The 26,944-nt window shown below is 42.5% G+C and overlaps 1 protein-coding gene and 2 long non-coding RNA genes across 4 annotated transcripts in view; 2 read left to right on the top strand and 1 right to left on the bottom strand.

Moving 5' to 3' along the window:
* The first annotated feature begins 2,965 nt into the window (after positions 1-2,965).
* On the top strand, positions 2,966-7,599 carry LOC128430413 (uncharacterized). 2 transcript variants are annotated; one of them, XR_008334020.1, is made up of 3 exons: positions 2,966-3,300; positions 4,023-4,162; positions 7,116-7,599. It is a non-coding gene; the product is annotated as an uncharacterized LOC128430413 (long non-coding RNA). The 2 variants fall into 2 exon arrangements; XR_008334019.1 differs by lacking the exon at positions 7,116-7,599 and adding an exon at positions 4,341-4,704.
* An 881-nt stretch (positions 7,600-8,480) lies between these two features.
* LOC128429698 (E3 ubiquitin-protein ligase RBBP6-like) overlaps positions 8,481-26,944 on the bottom strand; it is a 64,509-nt gene continuing 46,045 nt past the window's right edge. The window contains 14 exon segments of the mRNA XM_053415526.1: positions 8,481-8,510; positions 8,569-8,642; positions 8,645-9,396; positions 9,538-9,633; positions 9,789-10,774; positions 11,094-11,157; positions 11,275-11,657; positions 11,744-11,826; positions 11,953-12,125; positions 12,288-12,443; positions 12,532-12,624; positions 13,450-13,538; positions 13,646-13,687; positions 15,916-15,923. Coding sequence (XP_053271501.1) covers positions 8,481-8,510; positions 8,569-8,642; positions 8,645-9,396; positions 9,538-9,633; positions 9,789-10,774; positions 11,094-11,157; positions 11,275-11,657; positions 11,744-11,826; positions 11,953-12,125; positions 12,288-12,443; positions 12,532-12,624; positions 13,450-13,538; positions 13,646-13,687; positions 15,916-15,923 — 3,029 coding nt within the window.
* Positions 22,868-24,229, top strand: LOC128430395 (uncharacterized). The gene is made up of 3 exons (XR_008334016.1): positions 22,868-23,147; positions 23,878-24,017; positions 24,175-24,229. It is a non-coding gene; the product is annotated as an uncharacterized LOC128430395 (long non-coding RNA).

Genomic DNA, 26,944 nt, shown 5'->3' with positions numbered 1-26,944 from the left:
ATCAGTTACCAACATTGTGACCGACGACAGGATCAATTAAACAGGTATAACTAGGAAATCTAATATAAACAAACCAGTGACTTAAATCATCAGGGACTCTACTGATTCACCATAAAACCAGTAGTAACTTAAAACGTACATAATGATCACGGAGGAGAGTCTCGGGATTTGGGTTTTATCATCGGTATATTCGGCGGGTTGGGCAGGTAACATAGAGGGAGAAGAATCCATCTGCAGGAGAATCAGAGTACAGATAATACAGGTGTTAACAGAACATCTAGGCGATACACAGCGGAAGATAAGAGCCCAGATAGTTCCCCACCACATCTGTGTCCAGTCCCTCACGCCATTTAAGTCTTCGCACCAAAATCAAGGTGTTTGTCGAGTATTCAAAGTACAGGAGATAATGCTTAAGAATATTAGAGTGAGAATTTAAACCACTGACTGTCCACAAACCTAGACATGGATTACTGAGCCAAAGACCACTCAGCTCTCTACTGACGGCTTTGTGTTACAATCCAGAAAAGGTTAACAGACACATCTAGAGCTGGGTCTTTTTAGAGTTGCTTTCATTAAAACAAAGCTTAATTGAATTTTAAAGATCATTTAAACAACTACTGTTTAATTATACATTTATGCTGAAGTCAAATCCCTTTAAAATAACTTACAGCTAGTATACAAAAGGCAATTTTAGCACAATAAGTTGCAAGATGAGAGGTGAGAGGAGGAGGAAGACAGAGTGTTGTTTTTACATACCTGTGGAGGTGATCTTTCCTCATCTGTGTCAGAGTCATCTCTGCAAAAACACACAGGACAAAAAAGAAACCATCAGTTACCAACATTGTGACCGACGACAGGATCAATTAAACAGGTATATCTAGGAAATCTAATATAAACAAACCAGTGACTTAAATCATCAGGGATATCACTGATTCACCATAAAACCAGTAATAACTTAAAACGTACATAATGATAACGGAGGAGAGTCTCGGGATTTGGGTTTTATCATCGGTATATTCGGCGGGTTGGGCAGGTAACATAGAGGGAGAAGAATCCATCTGCAGGAGAATCAGAGTACAGATAATACAGGTGTTAACAGAACATCTAGGCGATACACAGCGGAAGATAAGAGCCCAGATAGTTCCCCACCACATCTGTGTCCAGTCCCTCACGCCATTTAAGTCTTCCCACCAAAATCAAGGTGTTTGTCGAGTATTCAAAGTACAGGAGATAATGCTTAAGTATATTAGAGTGAGAATTTAAACCACTGACTGTCCACAAACTTAGACATGGATTACTGACCCAAAGACCACTCAGCTCTCTACTGACGGCTTTGTGTTACTATCCAGAAAAGGTTAACAGACACATCTAGAGCTGGGTCTTTTTTAGCGTTGCTTTCATTAAAACAAAGCTTAATTTAATTTTAAAGATCCATTAAAAAACTACTATATAATTATATATTCATGCCAAAGTCAAATCCCTTTAAAATCATTTACAGCTAGTATACAAAAGGCAATTTTAGCACAATAAGTTGCAAGATTTAATGTCCAGGAAACACCAAAAAGACATCATGAAACACATAGAGGTTGAGATCTCAACACAAATGCAGCAAACACACGGTCAACAGAAGATACACAGAGCTCGATCATTGTTGACAGATGTTTTTGAGACATGTGACTAGAGCCAGAAAGAGGAGAAGAGAGTGAGAGGTGAGAGGAGGAGGAAGACAGAGTGTTGTTTTTGCATACCGGTGGAGGTGATCTGTCCTCATCTGTGTCAGAATCATCTCTGCAAAAATACACAGGACAAAAAGAAAACCATCAGTTACCTAACCCTAACTAGGAAATCTAATATAAACAAACCAGTGACTTAAAATCATCAGGAACTTTACTGATTCATCATACAACCAGTAATAACTTAAAACGTACATAATGATAACGGAGGAGGGTCTCGGGATGTGGGCTTTATCATCGGTATATTCTACAAAACACAAGCAACAAATCATTAGAAAACAAAAACACAACAATCAAACAATGACTCCACAATTCACTCAATGGAGCTGAAATGCCTTTGTAAGTAAACAGATGCATGAAGTGGGTTTGCAAAGACATTGATTAAACTTATTTATTCATAAATATGTTTGTATATATAAAAATATATGTCAAAGCAGAGACAATATAATTTGAGAGGCTAGAATCTGTTGTTAATTGGCACATTGTGAAACATTTTGCTCGAAAAGATAAATAAACTATTATTCTATGAGCTGCTGATTATTTCACTGTTAGTCGGTTCAGAAAATCCACATAATCAATGTCAAATAATAGAGAAAATGCCCGTCCATCATTTATGGTAACCCTCTAAAAATAATGTCTGACAGATGTGTCACACATGAGTCAAGGCGTCAGCTGACAAATTACCTTCACGAGTCTGCACATTTGGTATCAGCGGTTCGAAGTCTGTGGCCTCCCTGCCAAGCTCCCTTCTGAGATTGCTGAGTCTGGCATAGATCGCATCTAATGTGACTTTGAGGTTTGGAAAAAAACTTAGGTCAGGTAACGGCATTTTCACAGGTCAATCAAGCACAGAGGAGGGGGGGGCAAAACCCAAATGCCTGGTATGAAAACCAAATAAAAACAGTGTGTTACGTGTTCAGTAACACTATTCAAGTTAAATCCACAAAATGGAACTGGAGCCAAACTAGGGCAGATCATAGAGGGTCTTTCGGTGTCAACAGAAACTGCAACTGATAGGTCAAGAGAGAGACTGCTGCTGATATACTGCCACACTTCAAAGTCAACTTCATTAGTTGTTACAAAGATTAAAGGCAGTGGCTTTGCTGCCACATTGTTTTTATTTAAATCTGCAGTCCTCATCCACACCAGCTGGGGGCGATAATGAACGTTGTTCGATTGTTGTTTTTTAACGAGAAGAAGAAGAAAATGAATCTGTAACCCGGAAGTTAAACTTCACAACAAAAAAATTGCCGGGAAATCTTCTCCGTGAAACCATATCAAGCAGCCAATGGACTTTTTATTTCATTTGAGTAAATAGTGCGTTTGTCTTGAGACTTGTGTAGAACCACAGTGTGTCTCAACGTGGGTTTAACATGGACGAATATGACGAACTGTTCGAGATCCAGGATGAGTTCGAGGACCAGTTCGCAGACGAGCTGGAGGTTCTGGCTCAGATGGACTGCCCCAACACACTTAAACTTTATTTCTCATTAACTCGTTTTAGCTTCTTTGTGCACATCCTCAGCAGTTAACAATCAATACACAACTGAGCAGCTGTTCTTCTTAGGTAAGAAACGTGACTTTATTGGTGTATCTCCAGCACACACCACTCGTATCAAGTCACATTCATACTTTTCTCATACAGGCTTGTCTTCTGTATTCTCGGCACTTTTTATTACGGTTTTCTAATGACTCTTTAAAAGCATTAGCACACTCAGTAATAAGAGTCCCCTGGTGACTCTGAGTGTGTTTTATGAGCCGGATTTTTCACATCAAGATCACTGCATTATCACAAACACAAAATCTGACAATGTTAAAGAAAGTGAGAAAGTTTTTAATAAAAATGTTTCAGTAGTTTTTGCATAATCCTGCTAAAAGACAAACTTAAATGCAAACATAGCCTCCACGACAGAAGTAATGACTGTATGAAGGGAAAATGCTGGTTAAAATGTCCCTGATCCTAAGTGAATGCATCCGAATTACTGGGACATATTAAAACAGCACATTTTCACACGGGAAAAGCTGGAAAGTGCAAATGTTTGTTTGAAGAATTACTTAAATTTTGAGTTCTCAAACGTATTAGTTTTTTTGTTAGTGTTTCATCAGCTGATCATTTGTAGGAGTAATAATTCTTAAAGAAATGTGTCTGTGAATTATACATTTTTGATTTATTTATTTCTGTATTTATTTATATATTTATAAATATTTTTTTATGTATTTATTTGTATTATTTTACTGGGTACAGCCCACTAAGACAACAGTATAATGTTTCGACTGCTTGTGTTTCAGGTGGACTTTGAGCTGGAGTCTCTGATGGAGAGGAAGGAGGAGGAGCGGGAGGAGCTGATGGACTGGTGGAAGATGATGTCAGAGACACTGAACTTCTGAAGCGCTCGTCTGCTTCGCGATTGGACCGTTCACACGTCGAGGTAATGTATTCAACGTCCTGTGTAAACGTCCACTTTGAGAAGAAGGGGAAAAAAAGGGGGAAATAAAGAATATATTGTCTCTTATTTGTTTTGTTCTCTCTTTCAATCATCATTTTAATTGATTTAGTTGTTTATTAATGTGTTAACGGATTGCCTCACACTCCTGTAGATTGTTCAGATATCCTGCACAGACACACAGGAGGAGAATTTGCAGGCAGTGGGACAGCAATGGGATTGGTGTGGATTTCTGTGGTGTTTCATTCATTATCGTACGTGTGATGAAAACCATAGCACCCATCTATACACTGTGTGCACAATTATTATGCAAGTTGTATTTTGGAGGATTGGTTTTATTATTGAACAACTACAGTGCTCTCTGTCAATCCAAAATGTTAATAAACCTCAAACCTGAATATTTAAGAGAGTAAAAGTGAGGTTTTGGCTTTCTTAGGAGAATATCTATGTGTCCACAATTATTGGGCAACTATTTCTGTGCAGAATTACTGTGCATCTAAATGAAAAACAAAAAAATTCCCATCTCACTTGTTTATTTTCATCTGTTAAAGTGAGAATAATAAACAAACAACTAAACATTTACAAATAATCATTTCGGCCATTTCAAAAAAAATAATCAATGAGCAATATAGCCACTCTTCTTTTCAATAACAGTAATAAGCCTTCCATTCATGGACTCTTACAGTTTCTTGCTCTGTTGACGATCAACTTTTTGTGCAGCAGCAACCACAGCCTCCCACACACTGTTCAGAGAGGTGTACTGTTTTCCTTCACCGTAAATTTCCTGCTAATCTCCCGTTTAAGAAGGGCCCACATGTTCTCAATAGGGTTAAGGTCAGGTGAGGAAGGGGGCCATGTTATTATTCTTCCATCTTTAAGCCCTTTACTGGCTAGCCACGCAGTGGAGTACTTTGATGCATGCGATGGAGATTGTCCTGCATAAAAATCATGCTCTTCTTGAAAGATGCAGACTTTTTCCTGTACCACTGCTTGAAGAAAGTGTCTTCTCAAAACTGGCAGTAGGTTTGGGAATTGATTTTGAGTCAATCTTCAACCTGAAAAAGGTCCAGCTAGCTCATCTTTAATAATAACAGCCCATACCAGTACCCCACTTCCACCCTGCTGGCATCTGAGTCGAAGTGTACATTGCCTTGCATAAGTATTCACCCCCCTTGGACTTTTTCCCATTATGTACTGTTACTAACTGGAATTCAAATAGACTTAAATAAACTTTTTCCCGTTTGATCAACAAAACATGCATAGTACTTTGGAGGTGCAAAATAAATTTTATTGTGACACAAACAATAATGAGAACAAAAAAGTTGACATCTGTTGGGTGCATAAGTATTCACCCCCCTGTGTCAATACTTGGTAGAACCCCCTTTCGCTGCAATTACAGCTGCAAGTCTTTTGGGGTATGTCTCTCCCAGCTTTGCACATCTACAGATGGAAAGGTTTGTCCATTCTTCTTGGCAAAAAAGATGAAGCTCAGTCAGATTGGATGGAGACCGTCTGTGAACCGCAATCTTCAAGTCTTGCCATAGATTCTCTATTGGATTGAGGTCTGGGCTTTGACTGGGCCATTTTAAGACATTAACATTCTTTAATCCAAACCATTCCTTTGTAGCTCTGGCTGTATGTTTAGGGTCATTGTCCTGCTGGAAGATGAACCTCCGCCCCAGTCTCAAGTCTTTTGCAGACTGCATCAGATTTTCTTCAAGGATTTCCCTGTATTTGGCTCCATCCATCTTTCCCTCTATTCTGACCAGTTTCCCTGTACCTGCTGAAGAGAAGCATCCCCACAGCATGATGCTACCACCACCATGTTTCACTGTTGGGATGGTGTGCTCAGGGTGATGGGCAGTGTTGGGTTTTCGCCACACATAGCGTTTTGCATTGAGGCCAAAAAGTTCAATTTTGGTCTCATCTGACCAGAGCACCTTCTTCCACATGTTTGCTGTGTCTCCCACATGGCTTCTGGCAAACTCCAAACGGGATTTTTTATGGATCCCTTTCAACAATGGCTTTCTTCTTGCCACTCTTCCATAAAGGCCAGATTTGTGGAGTAGACGACTAATAGTTGTCCTGTGGACAGATTCTCCCACCTCAGCTGTGGATCTCTGCAACTCCTCCAGAGTAACCATGGGCCTCCTGGTTGCTTCTCTGATTAATTTTCTCCTTGTCCGACTCTTCAGTTTGGGTGGACGGCCTCCTCTTGGTAGGTTTGCGGTTGTGCCATATTCTTTCCATTTTCTTATGATGGATTTTATGGTGCTCAGAGAGATGTTATATTTGATATATATATATATAGATGATATATTTTTTATAACCTAACCCTGCTTCATATTTCTCCACAACTTTATCCCTGACCTGTTTGGTGAGCTCCTTGGTCTTCATGATGCTGTTTGTTCAGTAATGATCTCCAACAAACTCTGAGTCCGTCACAGAACAGGTGTATTTATACTGAGGTTAAATTGCAGACAGGTGGACCCTATTTACTAATTATGTGACTCGCAAATGTGACTTGTGAATGCAATTGGTCGCACCAGATCTTTGTTAGGGGTTTCACAGTAAAGGGGGTGAATACATATGCACTCAACACTTTTCAGATTTTTATTTGTAAATAATTGTGAAATCCATGTAATATTTCCCCCCACTTCCAAATGATGCACTATTTTGTGTTGGTCCATTACATAAACTCACGATGAAATACATTTTAATCTGTGGTTATACCATGACAAAATGTAGAAAAGTCCAAAGGGGGTGAATACTTATGCAAGGCACTGTACCTGTGTGCCCGTTACTGATCCAGCCACGGGCCCATCCATCTGCTCCGTCAAGAGTCACTCTCATCTCATCAGTCCATAAAACCTTTGAAAATTGTCTTCAGATATTTCTTGGCCCAGTCTTGACGTTTCAACTTATGTGTCTTGTTCAGTGGTGACCGGGTTTCAGCCTTTCTCAGCTTGGCCATGTCTCTGAGCACTGAGCACCTTGTACTTTTGGCCACTCCAGGTTGGTTCCAGTTCTGGAATATGACAGCACTGGAGGATAATGGGTTACTGGTAGCTTGACGTTTAATTCTTCTCAAATCTTTGGCAGTTAATTTGTGTCTTTTTTTCTCAACACATTTCGTGTGACCCTGTTGACTATTTGCAACAAACAATTGATGGTTCTGTGATCACGCCCCGATATCTTAACAATTTCAAGAGTGCTGCATCCCTCTGAAAGACTTTAGCGTTTTGCCTGAGGAAAAGAAGCTGCCTAATAATTATGCACACCTTGATATAGGGTGTTGATCTCCTTAGGCCACACACTCCCTCATTTCACAAATACACACCACCTCATATACTTAAATCCAATAGGCCTTCAAGTTTATACAGCTTGGAGTTGGAAAATATTTATACAAATTATAAAATAGTCAAAATACTCACTAATTGTGCACACAGTGTAAGGACGTGTGGCAAAAGGTGTTTTTCAAGGATAAATTGACACTATAATCTTCTGGGTGAACACAGTGCGGACACAGTTCACCCGGTCTGAGACCATGGGAAAAATTTATTGAATATAAAGCTACAGTAACTGATAAAGAACTGTAAAGGTAAGATAAGGTAAGATACATTTATTGTCCCACACACATGCACACATGGGGGAAATTTTGCTTTTCTGCTATGACCCATCTGGTGTAAGTACACAGGAGGACACACAGAGCAGTGGGCAGCCATGCACGGTGCCCCGGGGAGCAGGTGTTAGGGGAGTAAGGTGACTTGCTCAGGGGCACTTAGACAGTGGGGTGGGGTAGGCACTTTGACAGTGTGGAACAGATCCAGGTGTTGTCCATCCAGGTATGTTGTTTTTGTTGTCACTCCGTGGCAATAATGAACGGATAAATAAATAACGCCCCCCCCCCCCTTGTGTTGTCAGCCCGTGTCATCGCCTTTCCTTACAGGAGCGACGAAGACGCTTTGGATAGAATGAGTCAATTATCTGCACATGGAATAAACCACAATCAAATCCATATTTCATGTTGTTTTTTTTGCCTTTATTACAGTAACAATTCACATGGAAGCAGTGACATGTGCAAGTTGTCCATCCATGTGGACAACTTGCTGTGGACAAAGTGTGCACACAACTTTATCACAAAATATTAACATTCACAAACTTACATCGATGAGCAATACAAAACACACCTTGTCGTTCTCTGCCTTCACAGCCTCTGTCTTCACTTTAGGTGAAAACACACTTTTTTACATGTACACAACAGGTGATAGGTCGACATTTCGACTGATCCTGGGTTTGCTCTTCACAACAGACCCTTCACCATCTTACCCCGCTGGGGCACGAGAGGGAGCAGTGATGGTAAGTTAGGGTCTGGGAGGACAGACCTTTACCTTCACAGCCTCTGTCCTCACTTTAGGCTTCACTTTCTGAGCCTTTTCTTTCCTGGTTTTATCAGACTGGGTCCTGGATGCGTTGTTGTTTCCATCGGTTCATCTCTGAGGGGAGTACCACAGTCACTGTCTGCTGAATGGTATGATGGCTCAGATTTCTCCCTGGACCTCTTCTTGTTTACTTTCTTTGTTTTAAGGATTTTTGTGCTGGACTTAGTCCCTGATGATGAAGAGGATGGAGGATGTTGAGGGGGAGCACCTCTCTCATCTCTACCTCTTTTTCCTCTCCCCTGAGGGGAGTAATCTCTGGGTAACCGAGACATTCTGTCCCTCTCCCTGTCTCTGCTGCCGCGACCTCTGTGATGTAGTGAGGGATGTTGGTTGTCGTAGTCTTTGCAGTATTTGTTGTACAAGTCGGTGTACTCCTTTTCCCATCGTCGATACCTTTCTCTCTCCCAGCGATCATGGCCTCCAGGACTTGGTCCCTTTAGTTCATACGGTGGACGTCCCCGAGGAGGTGGCTTCCGTCCACCAGGGCTGCGGTTCCGGAAGCCACCAGGGGAGCGAGACCGGGACCTGAAGGGTGCTGGTCCTTCTGCTCCCTCCCAGGGTCCGGCCCGGAAGGGAGGAGGAAACCGCAAGGGTGAGTGGGACCTTGACCGTGAACGCCTGTAACTGCGTCCATTGTGCCTGGAATAAGGGGAGCGTGGATAAGACCGCCCATGGGAGTGTGAACGGGAGCGGGATCGACTCGGGGAACAAGAGTAAGACCTGGATCTAGATCTTGCACCAGATCGAGTGTACTGAGAGCGGCCGAATGGCTGCGACCTGGGAAAATAAAGAATCGGGAGGAAAATCGGAAAAACAAGAGAGAAAGAAATCAGCTTATGTAATCAACGGACTGAATGGCTTGAAGGATTATGCTTATGAACTAAAATCAATTTGGAGATATTCTCTTAATTAAGTTACCTAGAATAAGACTTTTTTTGTCTTTTTGGTGAATGTTTGTGTTTCATCAGCTCCCTTTGGAATTCTTTAGTAAATTCATCCAGTTTGGATATAGTTCTGTGAATACAAAGACAAGAACAGTCAAACTTTAAAAACTACTTAATCATACTGAAATCATCATAATCCCGCTAAGTAATGTAAATGTGTGTCAATCCCCAAATGATTAGCTAGTGTAGCTGTAGGACGACTCAAAACAAAAATAAACTACTCACTTGTCCTGTCGGTGCCTTCGTCTGTCACAATATTCTTTGGAGAGGGGGGGCTGAGAGAGAGGGGGTCCAAGGTGGGGTAGAGGGGGCTGGACACCAGGGGGGATCAAGGGAGGGTTGAGCCCTGGTGGTCCAGGGGCATAAATTGGCTGGGGCGGATAACCGAATGGAGGAAGAAATATAAAGCCAAAGGTGTAGGAAGGAGGGTAGGGCTGTGGTGGGGGCGGGTAACCGATTGGAGGAGGAGGTATAAAGCCAGAGGTGTAGGGATGAGGGTGCGGCTGTGGTGGGGTCGGGTCACCGATTGGAGGAGGAGGTATAAAGCCAGAGGTGTGGGGATGAGGGTGAGGCTGTGGTGGGGTCGGGTCACCGATTGGAGGAGGAGGTATAAAGCCAGAGGTGTGGGGATGAGGGTGAGGCTGTGGTGGGGTCGGGTCACCGATTGGAGGAGGAGGTATAAAGCCAGAGGTGTGGGGATGAGGGTGAGGCTGTGGTGGGGTCGGGTCACCGATTGGAGGAGGAGGTATAAAGCCAGAGGTGTGGGGATGAGGGTGCGGCTGTGGTGGGGTCGGGTCACCGATTGGTCGAGGAGGTATAAAGCCAGAGGTGTGGGGATGAGGTTGCGGCTGTGGTGGGGTCGGGTCACCGATTGGTCGAGGAGGTATAAAGCCAGAGGTGTGGGGATGAGGGTGCGGCTGTGGTGGGGTCGGGTCACCGATTGGATGAGGAGGTATAAAGCCAGAGGTGTGGGGATGAGGGTGCGGCTGTGGTGGGGGCGGTATAAAGCCAGAGGTGTGGGGATGAGGGTGCGGCTGTGGTGGGGTCGGGTCACCGATTGGATGAGGAGGTATAAAGCCAGAGGTGTGGGGATGAGGGTGCGGCTGTGGTGGGGTCGGGTCACCGATTGGAGGAGGAGGTATAAAGCCAGAGGTGTGGGGATGAGGGTGCGGCTGTGGTGGGGGCGGGTACTGGTATGATAAATGGTAGCCCTGCGGAAGAAATCAGTGGAAGAAATTTAGTTACCTTTCAGAGTTAGGGTGAGGGTCAGGAACTATTCCAGTTCTCATGGATGTACAGGTGTCTGGTAAGGATGCACCTTATTAAGTTAATGACTCCAATAATAGAATGTAACAGTGAATGCCCACTTTTAGAATTGATTGTGGGATTGTGTAAATAAAACAGTTTTTCTCAAAATGCAGTTGCTATCATAATGACTTGGCTTTAACAGGAGCTTATAACATTGTTTCACATGAGTTCTATAATAACAATGACAGACACATTATTGTCAGGTCATCCGAGGGGACTCACATGTGGTCCAATTCCTGGGTTACTTTCTGGGCTTCGTCCCACAGTAGGTTCTGGATCCATTTCACTGAAACATAAACAAGCAGACATATTGAGACAAGTTGCAATGGCCCTTTACTTCAGACATCACATGTTGAGTGGGTGATTCCATGTTCTTGTACAAACTATAGGGGACTAAACTTACCCAGGTGGGGGTGGTTCGCCCTGGCCGGTAGAGTGCATAGGAGAATGTAGGTCAGCGACAGGTGCCGGAGCTGGTGAAACATCTTGACCTTCGACAGCAGCAGCATGAGGAGGAATAGGAGCAGCAGCAGTCGCAGTAGTAGTGGCAGTCGCAGCAGCAGAAACAGGAGCAGGAACAGGAGCAGGAGGAGAGGGTGCAGGGGGCTGAACCTGTGATTGAGGTGCAGCGGTGGGTACGTTTGCAGGGGGTGGGGGGGTGACATTGGCCAGCAGTGGGTCCTGCTGTCTGGAGATCTGGAGGCGAGGCGGAGGCAGCGCTGCCTGTTGGGCCTGCTGACGTATGAGTTTGGTGTTTGATGTTTCATTCTTGTAGATATTCACAAGCTGCATGAAGAAAAAGATTTGCTTAACACCTCTGATCAAACCAATATGACAAACATCAAAGTGCATGTGTATTTGAAATGGGTTACCTGTCGAAGAAAGTTGTTGGGAATGAGAGCGCCAGGTGAAACATCTGCATGTTGGCATGGGTGCAGTAAGGCCATCCGGATACCTGGAAACAAACAGTCATTAGTTCATAGCTATGATCCAGTTGCCCAACAAATTAACACACTGAATCAATGAAACATAGCCCAGGACGGATTTTTATTACTAATCCATGTCACGAGAAAGAACTTACAAAGTTCGCAGTAACTGTATCCGCAGCAGGGTATAACTACTGCGTTCGTCATCAGGTCATTGCAGATTGGACACATGAGGTCGTGAGGGATTGGGCCTGAATCGTCCTCAGGGGATGACTGGTCATCTGGAACAAAGGGGGGGTGCTCCTTCTTTCCTTGTGCGAACGCTTCCCTGTATGAACACATTCATAGACCTTTGTCATAACAAGTAAAAAACCACAGACGACCTCAAATGAAAAGATAAATATGACACTAATTAATTCTAGTATAAGTTTTCTTGGAGGAGGAGGAGGAGGAGGTAAATAGTGTGTATTAATGGACATCCTTCACTTACGCATCTATTGCAGGTATTGCATATTCTCCACTGCTGGTTAACATGGCTCCTTCTGTTCCAGGATCTGCTTTCACCATGAAACTCTGAGGAATCCCCTCACTAATCCCGACTGGTTTAGGAACCTCCACACTTTTGTCCTAAGAGAATAACATCATACTCATTTAAAATCTAACATCACTACAGCGATGTAGTAACAATTAACTTCACAGAGAATGAAATGAAATTATTCAGGATCCTTACCAACAGCATCGGGCACTCTCGAATGTAATGACCAGCCTTTCCACAACAATAACAGATGTAGTTAGCGGGTGGAGATCCAACTGCTTTCTCTGGAAAACTAGAGAGAAAAGCAAATCTTATTTTTCTAACTACAGGTGAATGTTGTTCATATTCAAAATGTACGAATTCAGGCAAATAAAAGAGACAAATGTTTGTGAACTAACTTCATCGATGCATCGTCTAAGTATGGCTGAAACTTCATGGGTTCGATCTTGTCATCCTCTGATGCTTTTGCATTCTTGTAGTTATTCACACGCTGCATGAAGAAAAAGATTTGCTCAACACCTCTGATCAAACAAATATGACATACATCAAAGAGCATGTGTTTTGGAAATGGGTTACCTGTCGAAGAAGGTTGTTGGGAATGAGAGCACCAGGTGAAACATCTGCATGTTGGCATGGGTGCAGTAAGGCCATCCGGATACCTGGAAACAAACAGTCATTAGTTCATAGCTATGATCCAGTTGCCCAACAAATGAACACACTGAATCAATGAAACATAGCCCAGGACGGATTTTTATTCCTAATCCATGTCACGAGAAAGAACTTACAAAGTTCGCAGTAACTGTATCCGCAGCAGGGTATAACTACTGCGTTCGTCATCAGGTCATTGCAGATTGGACACATGAGTTCATGAGGGATTGGGCCTGAATCGTCCTCAGGTGATGACTGGTCATGTGGAACAAAGGGGGGGTGCTCCTTCTTTCCTTGTGCGAACGCTTCCCTGTATGAACACATTCATAGACCTTTGTCATAACAAGTAAAACACCACAGACGACCTAAAATGAAAAGATAAATATGACGCTAGTTAATTCTAGTATAAATTGTAGTACAAAATGTACGAATTCAGGCAAATAAAAGAGACAAATGTTTGTGTACTAACTTTATCGATGCATAGTAAAAGTTTGACTGCAACATCATGGCTTCGATCTTGTCATCCTCTGATGCATTTGCGTCGTACAGGTTAGCCATCTGAATAGACGTAAGACAAAAGTAGGATGTCTAAAAAAACGGGGACAAATCGATTCAACTTAAGAAACGTTTTCTTGCAGTTCAGCCGGCATGTGCAGATACTTTACCTTGGCGAGTTGTGCGATCGACAGAGAAGGAGGAGAATCCGTCTGCAGGAGAATCAGAGTACAGATAATACAGGTGTTAACACAACATCTAAGCGATACACAGCGGAAGATAAGAGCCCAGATAGTTCCCCACCACATCTGTGTCCAGTCCCTCACGCCATTTAAGTCAAGGTGTTTGTTGAGTACTCAAAGTCCAGGAGATAATGCTTAGGTATATTAGAGTGAGAATTTAAACCACGGCTTTGTGTTACAATCCAGAAAAGGTTAACAGACCCATCTAGACTTGGGACTTTTTTGGAGTTGCTTCATTAAAACAAAGCTTAATTTAATTTTAAAGATCCGTTAAAAAACTACTATATAATTATATATTCATGCCGATGTCAAATCAATTTAAAATCCTGTACAGCTAGTATACAAAAGGCAATTTTATCACAATAAGTTGCAAGATTTAATGTCCAGGAAACCCTCCCCAAAAAGACATCATGAAACACATAGAGGTTGAGATCTCAACACAAATGCAGCCAACACACGCTCAACAGAAGATACACAGAGCTCGATCAGTTTTTGACAGAATGTTTTTGAGACATGTGACTAGAGCCAGAAAGAGGAGAAGAGAGTGAGAGGTGAGAGGAGGAGGAAGACAGAGTGTTGTTTTTACATACCGGTGTAGGTGATATAACCGCAGCTTTGGAAACACGATGTCTGCAAAAACACACAGGAGAAAAAAAAACCATCAGTTACCAACATTGTGACCGACGACAGGATCAATTTAACAAGTATAACTAGGAAATCTAAACAGACCAGTGACTTAAAATCATCAGGGACTCTACTGAGTCACCATAAAACCAGTAATAACTGAATACATACACAATGAACGTCTTGGCAGTGGGCTTTACCATCACTGAGGAGAGTTCCGGGATCTGGGCTTCATCACCGGTATATACTACAAACACATCAAGCAACAAATCATTAGAAAACAAAAACACAACAATCTAACAATGACTCCACAATTCACTCAATAGAGCTGAAATGCCTTTGTAAGTAAACAGATGAATGAAGTGGGTTTGCAAAGACATTGATTAAACTTATTTATTCATATATATATTGGATATATAAAAATAAATTCTTTAAAAAAAAAGTGTTAAGCAATAAGGCTCAGGAGATAGTTGTTAGTTACTTTAGACAAAACCCTGTAAAGAGATGAAACAATTAATTAACAGAAGGCTGTGTTATTGCCATTTGAAAAGAAAATTTACGGTAACCCTCTAAAAATAATGTCTGACCGATGTGTCACACATGAGTGAAGGCGTCAGCTGACAACTTACCTTCACAAGTCTGCTCATTTGTGATCTGCAGGTCGTAGTCTGGGGCCTCGAGGAACTCCTGGCTCATAATCTGCTTTTTGAGCTCGTTGAGGGTGATATACAACCCATCAAAAGTGACTGTGCTGTATTCCGGTCGTGCAAAAAACCTATAGTCAACTACCGGCATTTTCACAGGTCAATCAAGCACAGGGGTGCAGGATGGAACTGGAGCCAAACCAGGGCAGATTGGGAAAAAAAACAGTAACGGCAAGCCCAAATCGTGGCCAGCAGCTCGTAGAAGGTATTTCGGTTTCAACAGAAACTGCCACTGATAGGTCAAGACAGAAACTGCTGCTGATATACTGCCAAACTTCAAAGTCAACTTCATTAGTTGTTACAAAGATTAAAGGCAGTGGCTTTGCTGCCACATTGTTTTATTTAAAATCTGCAGTCCCCTTCCACACCAGCTGGGGGCGATAATGAGCGTTGTTCGATTGTTGTTTTTTAACAAGAAGAAGAAGAAAATTAATCTGTAACCCGGAAGTTAAACTTCACAACAAAAAAATTGCAGGGAAATCTTCTCCGTGAAACCATATCAAGCAGCCAATGGACTTTTTATTTCATTTGAGTAAATAGTGCTTTTGTCTTGAGACTTGTGTAGAACCACAGTGTCTCTCAACGTGGGTTTAACATGGACGAATATGACTAACTGTTCGAGATCCAGGATGAGTTCGAGGACCAGTTCGCAGACGAGCTGGAGGTTCTGGCTCAGATGGAGGATGAGTCCCCAACACACTTAAACTTTATTTCTCATTAACTCGTTTTAGCTTCTTTGTGCACATCCTCAGCAGTTAACAATCAATACACAACTGAGCAGCTGTTCTTCTTAGGTAAGAAACGTGACTTTATTGGTGTATCTCCAGCACACACCACTCATATCAAGTCACATTCATACTTTTCTCATACAGGCTTGTCTTCTGTATTCTGGGCACATTTTATTACTGTTTTCTAATGATTCTTTAAAAGCTTTAGCACACTCATTAATAACAGTCCCCTGGTGATTCTGAGTGTGTTTTATGAGCCGGATTTTTCACATCAAGATCTCTGCATTATCACAAACACAAAACCTGACAATGTTAAAGAAAGTGACAAAGTTTTTAATAAAACATTTTCAGTAGTTTTTGCATAATCCTGCTAAAAGACAAACAGCAATGCAAACATAGCCTCCACGACAGAAGTAATGACTGTATGAAGGGAAAATGCTGGTTAAAATGTCCCTGATCCTAAGTGAATGCGTCCAAATTACTGAGACATATTAAAACAACACATTTTCACACGGGAAAAGCTGGAAAGTGCAAATGTTTGTTTGAAGAATTACTTAAATTTTGAGTTCTCAAACGTATTCGTTTTTTTGTTAGTGTTTCATCAGCTGATCATTTGTAGGAGTAATAATCCTTATAGAAATGTGTCTGTGAATTATACATTTGTTTGATTTTATTTATTTCTGTATTTATTTATAAATTTTGTATGTATTTATTTTATTTACTGGATACAGCACACTGACACCACAGTATAATGTTTCGACTGCTTGTGTGTCAGGTGGACTTTGAGCTGGAGTCTCTGATGGAGAGGAAGGAGGAGGAGCGGGAGGAGCTGATGGACTGGTGGAAGATGATGTCAGAGACACTGAACTTCTGAAGCTCTCGTCTGCTTCGCGATTGGACCGTTCACACGTCGAGGTAATGTATTCAACGTCCTGTGTAACCGTCCACTTTGAGAAGAAGAAAATAAAAAATATATTGTCTCTTATTTCTTTTGTTCTCTCTTTCAATCATCATTTTAATTGATTTAGTTGTTTATTAATGTGTTAACGGGTTGCCTCACACTGTAGATTGTTCAGATATCCTGCACAGACACACAGGAGGAGAATTTGCAGGCAGTGTGACAGCAATGGGATTGGTGTGGATTTCTGTGGTGTTTCCTTCATTGTCGTACACGTGATTGAAAACCAGTTGTATTTTGGAGGATTGGTTTTATTATTGAACAACTGCAGTGCTCCCGGTCAATCCAAAATGTTAATAAACCTCAAACCTGAATATTTAAGAAAGTAAAAGTGAGGTTTTGGCTTTCTTAGGAGAATATCTATGTGTCCACAATTATTGGGCAACTATTACTGTGCAGAATTACTATGCAACTAAATGTGTTAAAGTGAGAATAATAAACAAACAACTAAAAATGTGCAAATAATCATTTCTGACATTTCAAAAAAAATAATCAATGAGCAATATAGCCACTCTTCTTTTCAATAACAGTAATAAGCCTTCCATTCATGGATTCTTACAGTTTCTTGCTCTGTTGACGATCAACTTTTTGTGCAGCAGCAACCACAGCCTCCCACACACTGTTCAGAGAGGTGTACTGTTTACCTTCACCGTAAATCTCCCGTTAATCTCCCGTTTAAGAAGGGCCCACGTGTTCTCAATAGGGTTAAGGTCAGGTGAGGAAGGGGGCCATGTTATTATTCTTTCATCTTTAAGCCCTTTACTGGCTAGCCACGCAGTGGAGTACTTTGATGCATGCGATGGAGATTGTCCTGCATAAAAATCATGCTCTTCTTGAAAGATGCAGACTTTTTCCTGTACCACTGCTTGAAGAAAGTGTCTTCTCAAAACTGGCAGTAGGTTTGGGAATTGATTTTGAGTCAATCTTCAACCTGAAAAAGGTCCAGCTAGCTCATCTTTAATAATAACAGCCCATACCAGTACCCCACCTCTACCCTGCTGGCATCTGAGTCGAAGTGTACCTGTGTGCCCGTTACGGATCCAGCCACGGGCCCATCCATCTGCTCCGTCAAGAGTCACTCTCATCTCATCAGTCCATAAAACCTTTGAAAATTGTCTTCAGATATTTCTTGGCCCTGTCTTGACGTTTCAACTTATGTGTCTTGTTCAGTGGGGTTTCAGCCTTTCTCAGCTTGGCCATGTCTCTGAGCACTGAGCACCTTGTACTTTTGGCCACTCCAGGTTGGTTCCAGTTCTGGAATATGACAGCACTGGAGGATAATGGGTTCCTGGTAGCTTGACGTTTAGTTCTTCTCAAATCTTTGGCAGTTAATTTGTGTCTTTTTCTCAACACATTTCGTGTGACCCTGTTGACTATTTGCAACAAACAATTGATGGTTCTATGATCACGCCCCAATATCTTAACAATTTCAAGAGTGCTGCATCCCTCTGAAAGACTTTTAAAAAATATTGACTTTTCAGATTCAGTTAAATCTCTTTTTTGACCCGTTTTGCCTGAGGAAAAGAAGCTGCCTAATAATTATGCACACCTTGATATAGGGTGTTGATCTCCTTAGGCCACACACTCCCTCATTTCACAAACACACACCACCTCATATACTTAAATACAATAGGCTTTCAAGTTTATACAGCTTGGAGTTGGAAACTATGCATAAAAATTATAATATGTTCAAAATGCTCACTTGCCTAATAATTGTGCACACAGTGTAAGGACGTGTGGCAGAAGGTGTTTTTCAAGGATAAATTGACACTATAATCTTCTGGGTGAACACGGTGCGGACACAGTTCACCCGGTCTGAGACCATGGGAAGAATTTATTGAATGTAAAGCTACAGTAACTGATAAAGAACTGTAAAGGTAAGATAAGGTAAGATACATTTATTGTTCCACACACATGCACACATGCACACACACACACACGACATGCAAGGGGGGAAATTTTGCTTTTCTACTATGACCCATCTGGTGTACACAGGAGGAACCACAGAGCAGTGGGCAGCCATGCACGGCGCCCTGGGGAGTAGGTGTAAGGGGAGTATGGTGCCTTGCTCAGGGGCACTTAGACAGTGGGGTGGGGTAGGCACTTTGACAGTGTGGAACAGATCCAGGTGTTGTCCGTCCAGGTATGTTGTTTTTGTTGTCACTCCGTGGCAATAATGAACGGATCAATAAAACGCCCCCCCCCCCCCCCCCCCCTTTGTGTTGTCAGCCCGTGTCATCGCCTTTTCTTACAGGAGCGACGAAGACGCTTTGGATAGAATGAGTCAATTATCTGCACATGGAATAAACCACAATCAAATCCATATTTCATGTTGTTTTTTTTGCCTTTATTATAGTAACAATTCACATGGAAGCAGTGACGTGCAAGTTGTCCGTCCATGTGGACGACTTGCTGTGGACAAAGTATGCACACAACTTTATCACAAAATATTAACATTCACGAACTTACATCGATGAGCAATACAACACACACCTTGTCGTTTTCTGCCTTCAAAGCCTCTGTCTTCACTTCAGGTAAAAACCCACTTTTTTTACATGTACACAACAGGTGATAGGTCGACATTTCGACTGATCCTGGGTTTGCTCTTCACAACAGACCCTTCAACATCTTTCCCCCACTGGGGCACGAGAGGGAGCAGTGATGGTAAGTAAGGGTCTGGGAGGACAGACCTTTACCTTCACAGCCTCTGTCCTCACAGCCTCTGTCCTCACTTTAGGCTTCACTTTCTGAGCCTTTTCTTTCCTGGTTTTATCAGACTGGGTCCTGGATACGTTTTTGTTTCCATCAGTTCATCTCTGAAGGGAGTAGCACCATCACTGTCTGCTGAATGGTATGATGGCTCAGGTTCCTCCCTGGGCCTCTTCTTGTTTACTTTCTTTGTTTTAAGGACTTTTGTGCTGGACTTAGTCCCTGATGATGAAGAGGATGGAGGATGTTGAGGGGGAGCACCGCTCTCATCTCTACCTCTTTTTCCTCTCCCCTGAGGGGAGTAATCTCTGGGTAACCGAGAAATTCTGTCCCTCTCCCTGTCTCTGCTGCCGCGACCTCTGTGATGTAGTGAGGGATGTTGGTTGTCGTAGTCTTTCCAGTATTTGTTGTACAAGTCGGTGTACTCCTTTTCCCATTGTCGATACCTTTCTCTCTCCCAGCGATCATGGCCTCCAGGACTTGGTCCCTTTAGTTCATACGGTGGACGTCCCCGAGGAGGTGGCTTCCGTCCAACAGGGCTGCGGTTCCGGAAGCCACCAGGGGAGCGAGACCGGGACCTGAAGGGTGCTGGTCCTTCTGCTCCCTTCCAGGGTCCGTCCCGGAAGGGAGGAGGAAACCGCAAGGGTGAGTGGGACCTTGACCGTGAACGCCTGTAACTGCGTCCATTGTGCCTGGAATAAGGGGAGCGTGGATAAGACCGCCCATGGGAGTGTGAACGGGAGCGGGATCGACTCTGGGAACCAGAGTTAGACCTGGATCTATATCTTGAACGAGATGAATACAAAGACAAGAACAGTCAAACTTTCAAAATGACTTAATCATACTGAAATCATCATAATCCCGCCAAGTGTTAATGTCAATCCCAAAATGATTAGCTAGTGTAGCTGTAGGACGACTCAAAACAAAAACAAACTACTCACTTGTCCTGTCGGTGCCTTCGTCTGTAGCAATATTTCTTGGAGAGGGGGGGCTGAGAGAGGGGGGGTCCACGGTGGGGTAGAGGGGGCTGGACACCAGGGGGGATCAAGGGAGGGTTGAGACCCGGTGGTCCAGGGGCATAAATTGGCTGGGGCGGATAACCGGGTGGAGGAGGAGGTATAAAGCCAGAGGTGTGGGGATGAGGGTGCGGCTGTGGTGGGGGCGGGTACAGGTATGATAAATGGTAGCCCTGCGGAAGAAATCAGTGGAAGAAATTTAGTTCCCTTTCAGAGTTAGGGTTAGGGTTAGGGTCAGGAACTATTCCAGTTCTCATGGATGTACAGGTGTCTGGTAAGGATGCACCTAAGTAAGTTAATGACTCCAATAATAGAGCGTAACAGTGAATGCCCACTTTTAGAATTGATTGTGGGATTGTGTAAATAAAACAGTTTTTCTTAAAATGCAGTTGCTATCATAATGACTTTTGGCTTTTACAGGAGCTTATAACAGCGTTTCACAAACTTGTGGTGAGTCTACCTTGGATTGTAAAAATAAAATGGGTGATAATCGAATTCGGTAGTCAGAAAATCAAGGGATTTTTAACTCTGTTGAGCTCTATAATAACAATGACAGATGCATTATTATCAGGTCATCCGAGGGGACTCACATGTGGTCCAATTCCTGGGTTACTTTCTGGGCTTCGTTCCACAGTAGGTTCCGGATCCTGATTCCAGATCTGGAGGCGAGGCGGAGGCAGCGCTGCCTGTTGGGCCTGCTGACGTACGAGTTTGGTGTTTGATGTTGCATTCTTGTAGATATCCACAAACTGCATGAAGAAAAAAAAAATGCTTAACACCTCTGATCAAACCAATATGACATACATCAAAGAGCATGTGTTTTTTTAATGAGTAACCTGTCGAAGAAAGTTATTGGGAATGAGAGCGTCAGGTGAAACATCTTTATGTTGGCATGGGTACAGTAAGGCCATCCGGATACCTGGAAACAAACAGTCATTAGTTCATAGCTATGATCCAGTCCAACAAATTAACACACTGAATCAATGAAACATAGCCAAGGAAGGATTTTTATTACTAATCCATGTCACGAGAAAGAACTTACAAAGTTCGCAGTAACTGTATCCGCAGCAGGGTATAACTACTGCGTCCGTTATCAGGTCATTGCAGATTGGACACATGAGTTCCTGAGGGATTGGGCCTGAATCGTCCTCAGGTGATGACTGGTCATCTGGTGCATCCTCTGATGCATTTGCATTCTTGTAGTTATTCACACGCTGCATGAAGAAAAATATTTGCTTAACACCTCTGATCAAACAAATATGACATACATCAAAGAGCATGTGTTTTTTAAATGGGTTACCTGTCGCAGAAGGTTGTTGGGAATGAGAGTGTCAGGTGAAACATCTGCATGTTGGCATGGGTACATTAAGGCCATCCGGATACCTGGAAACAAACAGTCATTAGTTCATAGCTATGATCCAGTTGCCCAACAAATTAACACACTGAAACAATGAAACATAGCCCAGGACGGATTTTTATTCCTAATCCATGTCACGAGAAAGAACTTACAAAGTTCGCAGTAACTGTATCCGCAGCAGGGTATAACTACTGCGTCCGTCATCAGGTCATTGCAGATTGGACACATGAGTTCCTGAGGGATTGGGCCTGAATCGTCCCCAGGTGATGACTGGTCATCTGGAACAAAGGGGGGGTGCTCCTTCTTTCCTTGTGGGTACGCTTCCCTGTATGAACACATTCATAGACCTTTGTCATAACAGGTAAAAAACCACAGACGACCTAAAATGAAAGGATAAATATGACGCTAGTTAATTCTAGTATAAGTTTTCTTGGAGGAGGAGGAGGTAAATAGTGTGTATTAATGGACATCCTTCACTTACGCATCTATTGCAGGTACTGCATATTCTCCACTGATGGTTAGCATGGCTCCTTTGGTTCCAGGCTCTGCTTTCACCATGAAACTCTGAGGAATCCCCTCACTAATCCTGACTTGTTTGTGTACTAACTTTAACGATGCATAGTCTAAGTATGGCTGGAACTTCATGGCTTCGATCTTGTCGTCCTCTGGTGAAAAAAAACGAAATCTGGTATGAAAACCAAATAAAAACAGTGGGTTACGTGTTCAGTTAATTCAAGTTAAATCCACAAAATGGAACTGGAGCCAAACTAGGGCAGATTGGGAAAAAAATAGTAATGGCAAGCCCAAATCGTGGCCAGCAGCCGGGTATTTCGGTGTCAACAGAAACTGCCTGTGATACATCGAGAAAGAAACTGCTGCTGATATACTGCCACACTTCAAAGTCAACTTAATTAGTTGTTACAAAGATTAAAGGCAGTGGCTTTGCTGCCACATTGTTTTATTTTAAATCTGCAGTCCCCTTCCACACCAGCTGGGGGCGATAATAAGCGTTATTCGATTGGTTTTTTTTACAAGAAGAAGAAAAAAATGAATCTGTAACCCGGAAGTTAAACAACAAAATTGTCGGGAAATCTGCTCCGTGAAACCATCTCAGGCAGCCAATGGACTTTTTATTTCATTTGAGTAAATAGTGCGTTTGTCTTGAGACTTGTGTAGAACCACAGTGTGTCTCAACGTGGGTTTAACATGGACGAATATGACGAACTGTTCGAAATCCAAGATGAGTTCGAGGACCAGTTCGCAGACGAGCTGGAGGTTCTGGCTCAGATGGAGGGGGAGTCCCCAACACACTTAAACTTGAACTTAAACTGGAGGTGACGTGTTCTGTAAAAAAAACACGTCGTTATTTCTCATTAACTCGTTTTAGCTTCTTTGTGCACATCCTCAGCAGTTAACAATAAATACACAACTGAGCAGCTGTTCATCTTAGTTAAGAAACTTGACTTTATTGGTGTATTTCCACCAGACACCACTCATATCAAGTCACATTCATACTTTTCATACAGGGTTGTTCTTCTGTATTCTGGGGACATTTAATTTGTTTACATCAAGATCTTTGCATTATCAAAAATTGACTAAATGCTGAAAAACACAAAATCTCACAATGTTAGAGAAAGTTTAGGTAAAATCTTTTCAGTAGTTTTTGCATAATCCTTCTAAAAGACAAACAGCAATGCAAACACAGCCTCCACGACAGAAGTAATGACTGTATGAAGGGAAAATGCTGGTTAAAATGTCCCTGATCCTAAGTGAATGCATCCAAATTACTGAGACATATTAAAACAACACATTTTCACACGGGAAAAGCTGGAAAGTGCAAATGTTTGTTTGAAGAATTACTTAAATTTTGAGTTCTCAAACGTATTATTTTTTTTTGTTAGTGTTTCATCAGCTGATCATTTGTAGGAGTAATAATCCTTAAAGAAATGCGTCTGTGAATTATATATTTTTTTGATTTATTTATTTCTGTATTTATTTATATATTTATAAATTTTGTATGCACACTGACACCACAGTATAATGTTTCGACTGCTTGTGTGTCAGGTGGACTTTGAGCTGGAGTCTCTGATGGAGAGGAAGGAGGAGGAGCGGGAGGAGCTGATGGACTGGTGGAAGATGATGTCAGAGACACTGAACTTCTGAAGCGCTCGTCTGCTTCGCGATTGGACCGTTCACACGTCGAGGTAATGTATTCAACATCCTGTGTAACCGTCCACTTTGAGAAGAAGAAAATAAAGAATATATTGTCTCTTATTTGTTTTGTTCTCTCTTTATTCATTTTAATTGATTTAGTTGTTTATTAATGTGTTAACGGATGGCCTCACGCTGTAGATTGTTCAGATATCTTGCACAGACACACAGGAGGAGAATTTGCAGGCAGTGTGACAGCAATGGGATTGGTGTGGATTTCTGTGGTGTTTCCTTCATTATCGTACACGTGATTGAAAACCATAGCACCCATCTATACACTGTGTGCACAATTATTATGCAAGTTGTATTTTGGAGGATTGGTTTTATTATTGAACAACTACAGTGCTCTCTGTCAATCCAAAATGTTAATAAACCTCAAACCTGAATATTCAAGAAAGTAAAAGTGAGGTTTTGGCTTTCTTAGGAGAATATCTATGTGTCCACAATTATTGGGCAACTATTACTGTGCAGAATTACTGTGCATCTAAATGAAAAACGAACATTTTCCCATCTCACTTGTTTATTTTCATCTGTTAAAGTGAGAATAATAAACAAACAACTAAAAATGTACAAATAATCATTTCTGACATTTCAAAAAAAATAATCAATGAGCAATATAGCCACTCTTCTTTTCAATAACAGTAATACGCCTTCCATTCATGGATTCTGTCAGTTTCTTGCTCTGTTGACGATCAACTTTTTGTTTAGCAGCAACCACAGCCTCCCACACACTGTTCAGAGAGGTGTACTGTTTTCCTTCACCGTAAATCTCCTGTTAATCTCCCGTTTAAGAAGGGCCCACATGTTCTCAACAGGGTTAAGGTCAGGTGAGGAAGGGGGCCATGTTATTATTCTTTCATCTTTAAGCCCTTTACTGGCTAGCCACGCAGTGGAGTACTTTGATGCATGCGATGGAGATTGTCCTGCATAAAAATCATGCTCTTCTTGAAAGTTGCAGACTTTTTCCTGTACCACTGCTTGAAGAAAGTGTCAAAACTGGCAGTAGGTTTGGGAATTGATTTTGAGTCAATCTTCAACCTGAAAAAGGTCCAGCTAGCTCATCTTTAATAATAACAGCCCATACCAGTACCCCACCTCCACCCTGCTGGCATCTGAGTCGACGTGTACCTGTGTGCCCGTTACGGATCCAGCCACGGGCCCATCCATCTGCTCCGTCAAGAGTCACTCTCTTCTCATCAGTCCATAAAACCTTTGAAAATTGTCTCCAGATATTTCTTGGCCCAGTCTTGACGTTTCAACTTATGTGTCTTGTTCTTTGGTGATCGGGTTTCCGCCTTCCTCAGCTTGGCCATGTCTCTGAGCACTGAGCACCTTGTACTTCTGGCCACTCCAGGTTGGTTCCAGTTCTGGAATATGACAGCACTGGAGGATAATGGGTTCCTGGTAGCTTGACGTTTAATTCTTCTCAAATCTTTGGCAGTTAATTTGTGTCTTTTTTTCTCAACACATTTCGTGTGACCCTGTTGACTATTTGCAACAAACAATTGATGGTTCTGTGATCACGCCCCAATATCTTAACAATTTCAAGAGTGCTGCATCCCTCTGAAAGACTTTAGCGTTTTGCCTGAGGAAAAGAAGCTGCCTAATAATTATGCACACCTTGATATAGGGTGTTGATCTCCTTACATTACATTATTACATTACATTTCATTTAGCTGACGCTTTTATCCAAAGCGACTTACAATAAGTGCATTCAAACCCGAGGGTACATACCAAGGACGACAAGAATCAAGAAAGTACAATTTCTTCAAAATAAAGCAAAACTACAAAGTGCTATAAGTAAGTGCCATTTAAGTGCTTAAGTGTTAGTTTCAAAAGTTGTTTTTGTTTTTTTTGTTTTTCTTTTTTTTATTCAAGGTAAAGTCGGAAGAGGTATGTTTTTAGTTTTCGGCGGAAGATGTGTAAACTTTCTGATGTCCGGATGTCAATGGGGAGCTCATTCCACCATTTAGGAGCCAGGACCGCAAACAGTCGTGTTTTTGATGAGTGTTTAGCTCGCAGTGAGGGAGCAATGAGCCGATTAGCCGAAGCAGAGCGGAGTGAATGAGCTGGGGTGTAACGTTTGACCAGGTCCTGGATGTAGACTGGACCGGATCCGTTCAGAATATGGTACGTAAGTGCTAGTGTTTTGAACCGGATGCGAGCAGCCACGTGTAACCAGTGAAGGGAGCGGAGAAGAGGAGTAGTGTGAGTGAATTTAGGTTGGTTAAAAACCAGTCGAGCTGCTGCATTCTGGATGAGCTGCAAAGGTCGGATGGCAGTAGCAGGTAGACCTGCCAGGAGGGAGTTACAGTAATCTAGACGTGAGATGACCAGAGCCTGGACCAGAACCTGCACCGCCTTCTGAGTGAGAAGGGGGCGTATTCTCCTGATGTTGTACAGCATGAATCGACAGGGCCGTGTTGTTGCAGTAATGTTGGCAGAGAGGGAGAGTTGGCTGTCGAGTGTTACGCCCAGGTTCCTAGCCGTCTGAGTGGGAGTTAACACAGAGTTGTCAAAGTTAATAGTCAGGTCGTGGATGGGAGAGTCTTTCCCTGGAAGGAAAAGTAGTTCAGTCTTGTCAAGGTTAATCTTCAGGTGGTGTTGAGACATCCACTGAGAGATGTCGGTCAGACAGGCAGTGATTCGTGCTGCTACCTGTGTTTCTGATCGGGGAAAAGACAGGATTAGTTGGGTGTCATCGGCATAGCTATGGTAGGAAAAGACGTGTGAGTGAATGACAGAGCCGAGGGAGTTGGTGTACAAAGAGAAGAGGAGAGGACCAAGGACAGAACCCTGAGGGACCCCAGTAGTGAGAGGACAAGGTTCAGACACAGATCCTCGCCAAGTTACCCTATAAGTGCGCTCATTGAGGTAGGAAGAGAGCAGGGAGAGAGCAGAGCCTGAGACACCGAGGTCC

This window comes from Pleuronectes platessa, chromosome 3 (genome assembly GCF_947347685.1).
Source record: "Pleuronectes platessa chromosome 3, fPlePla1.1, whole genome shotgun sequence".
Classification (NCBI taxonomy): domain Eukaryota; kingdom Metazoa; phylum Chordata; class Actinopteri; order Pleuronectiformes; family Pleuronectidae; genus Pleuronectes; species Pleuronectes platessa.
The sequence above is the reverse complement of the archived record's forward strand: the minus strand, read 5'-3'. Positions and strand labels throughout refer to the sequence as shown.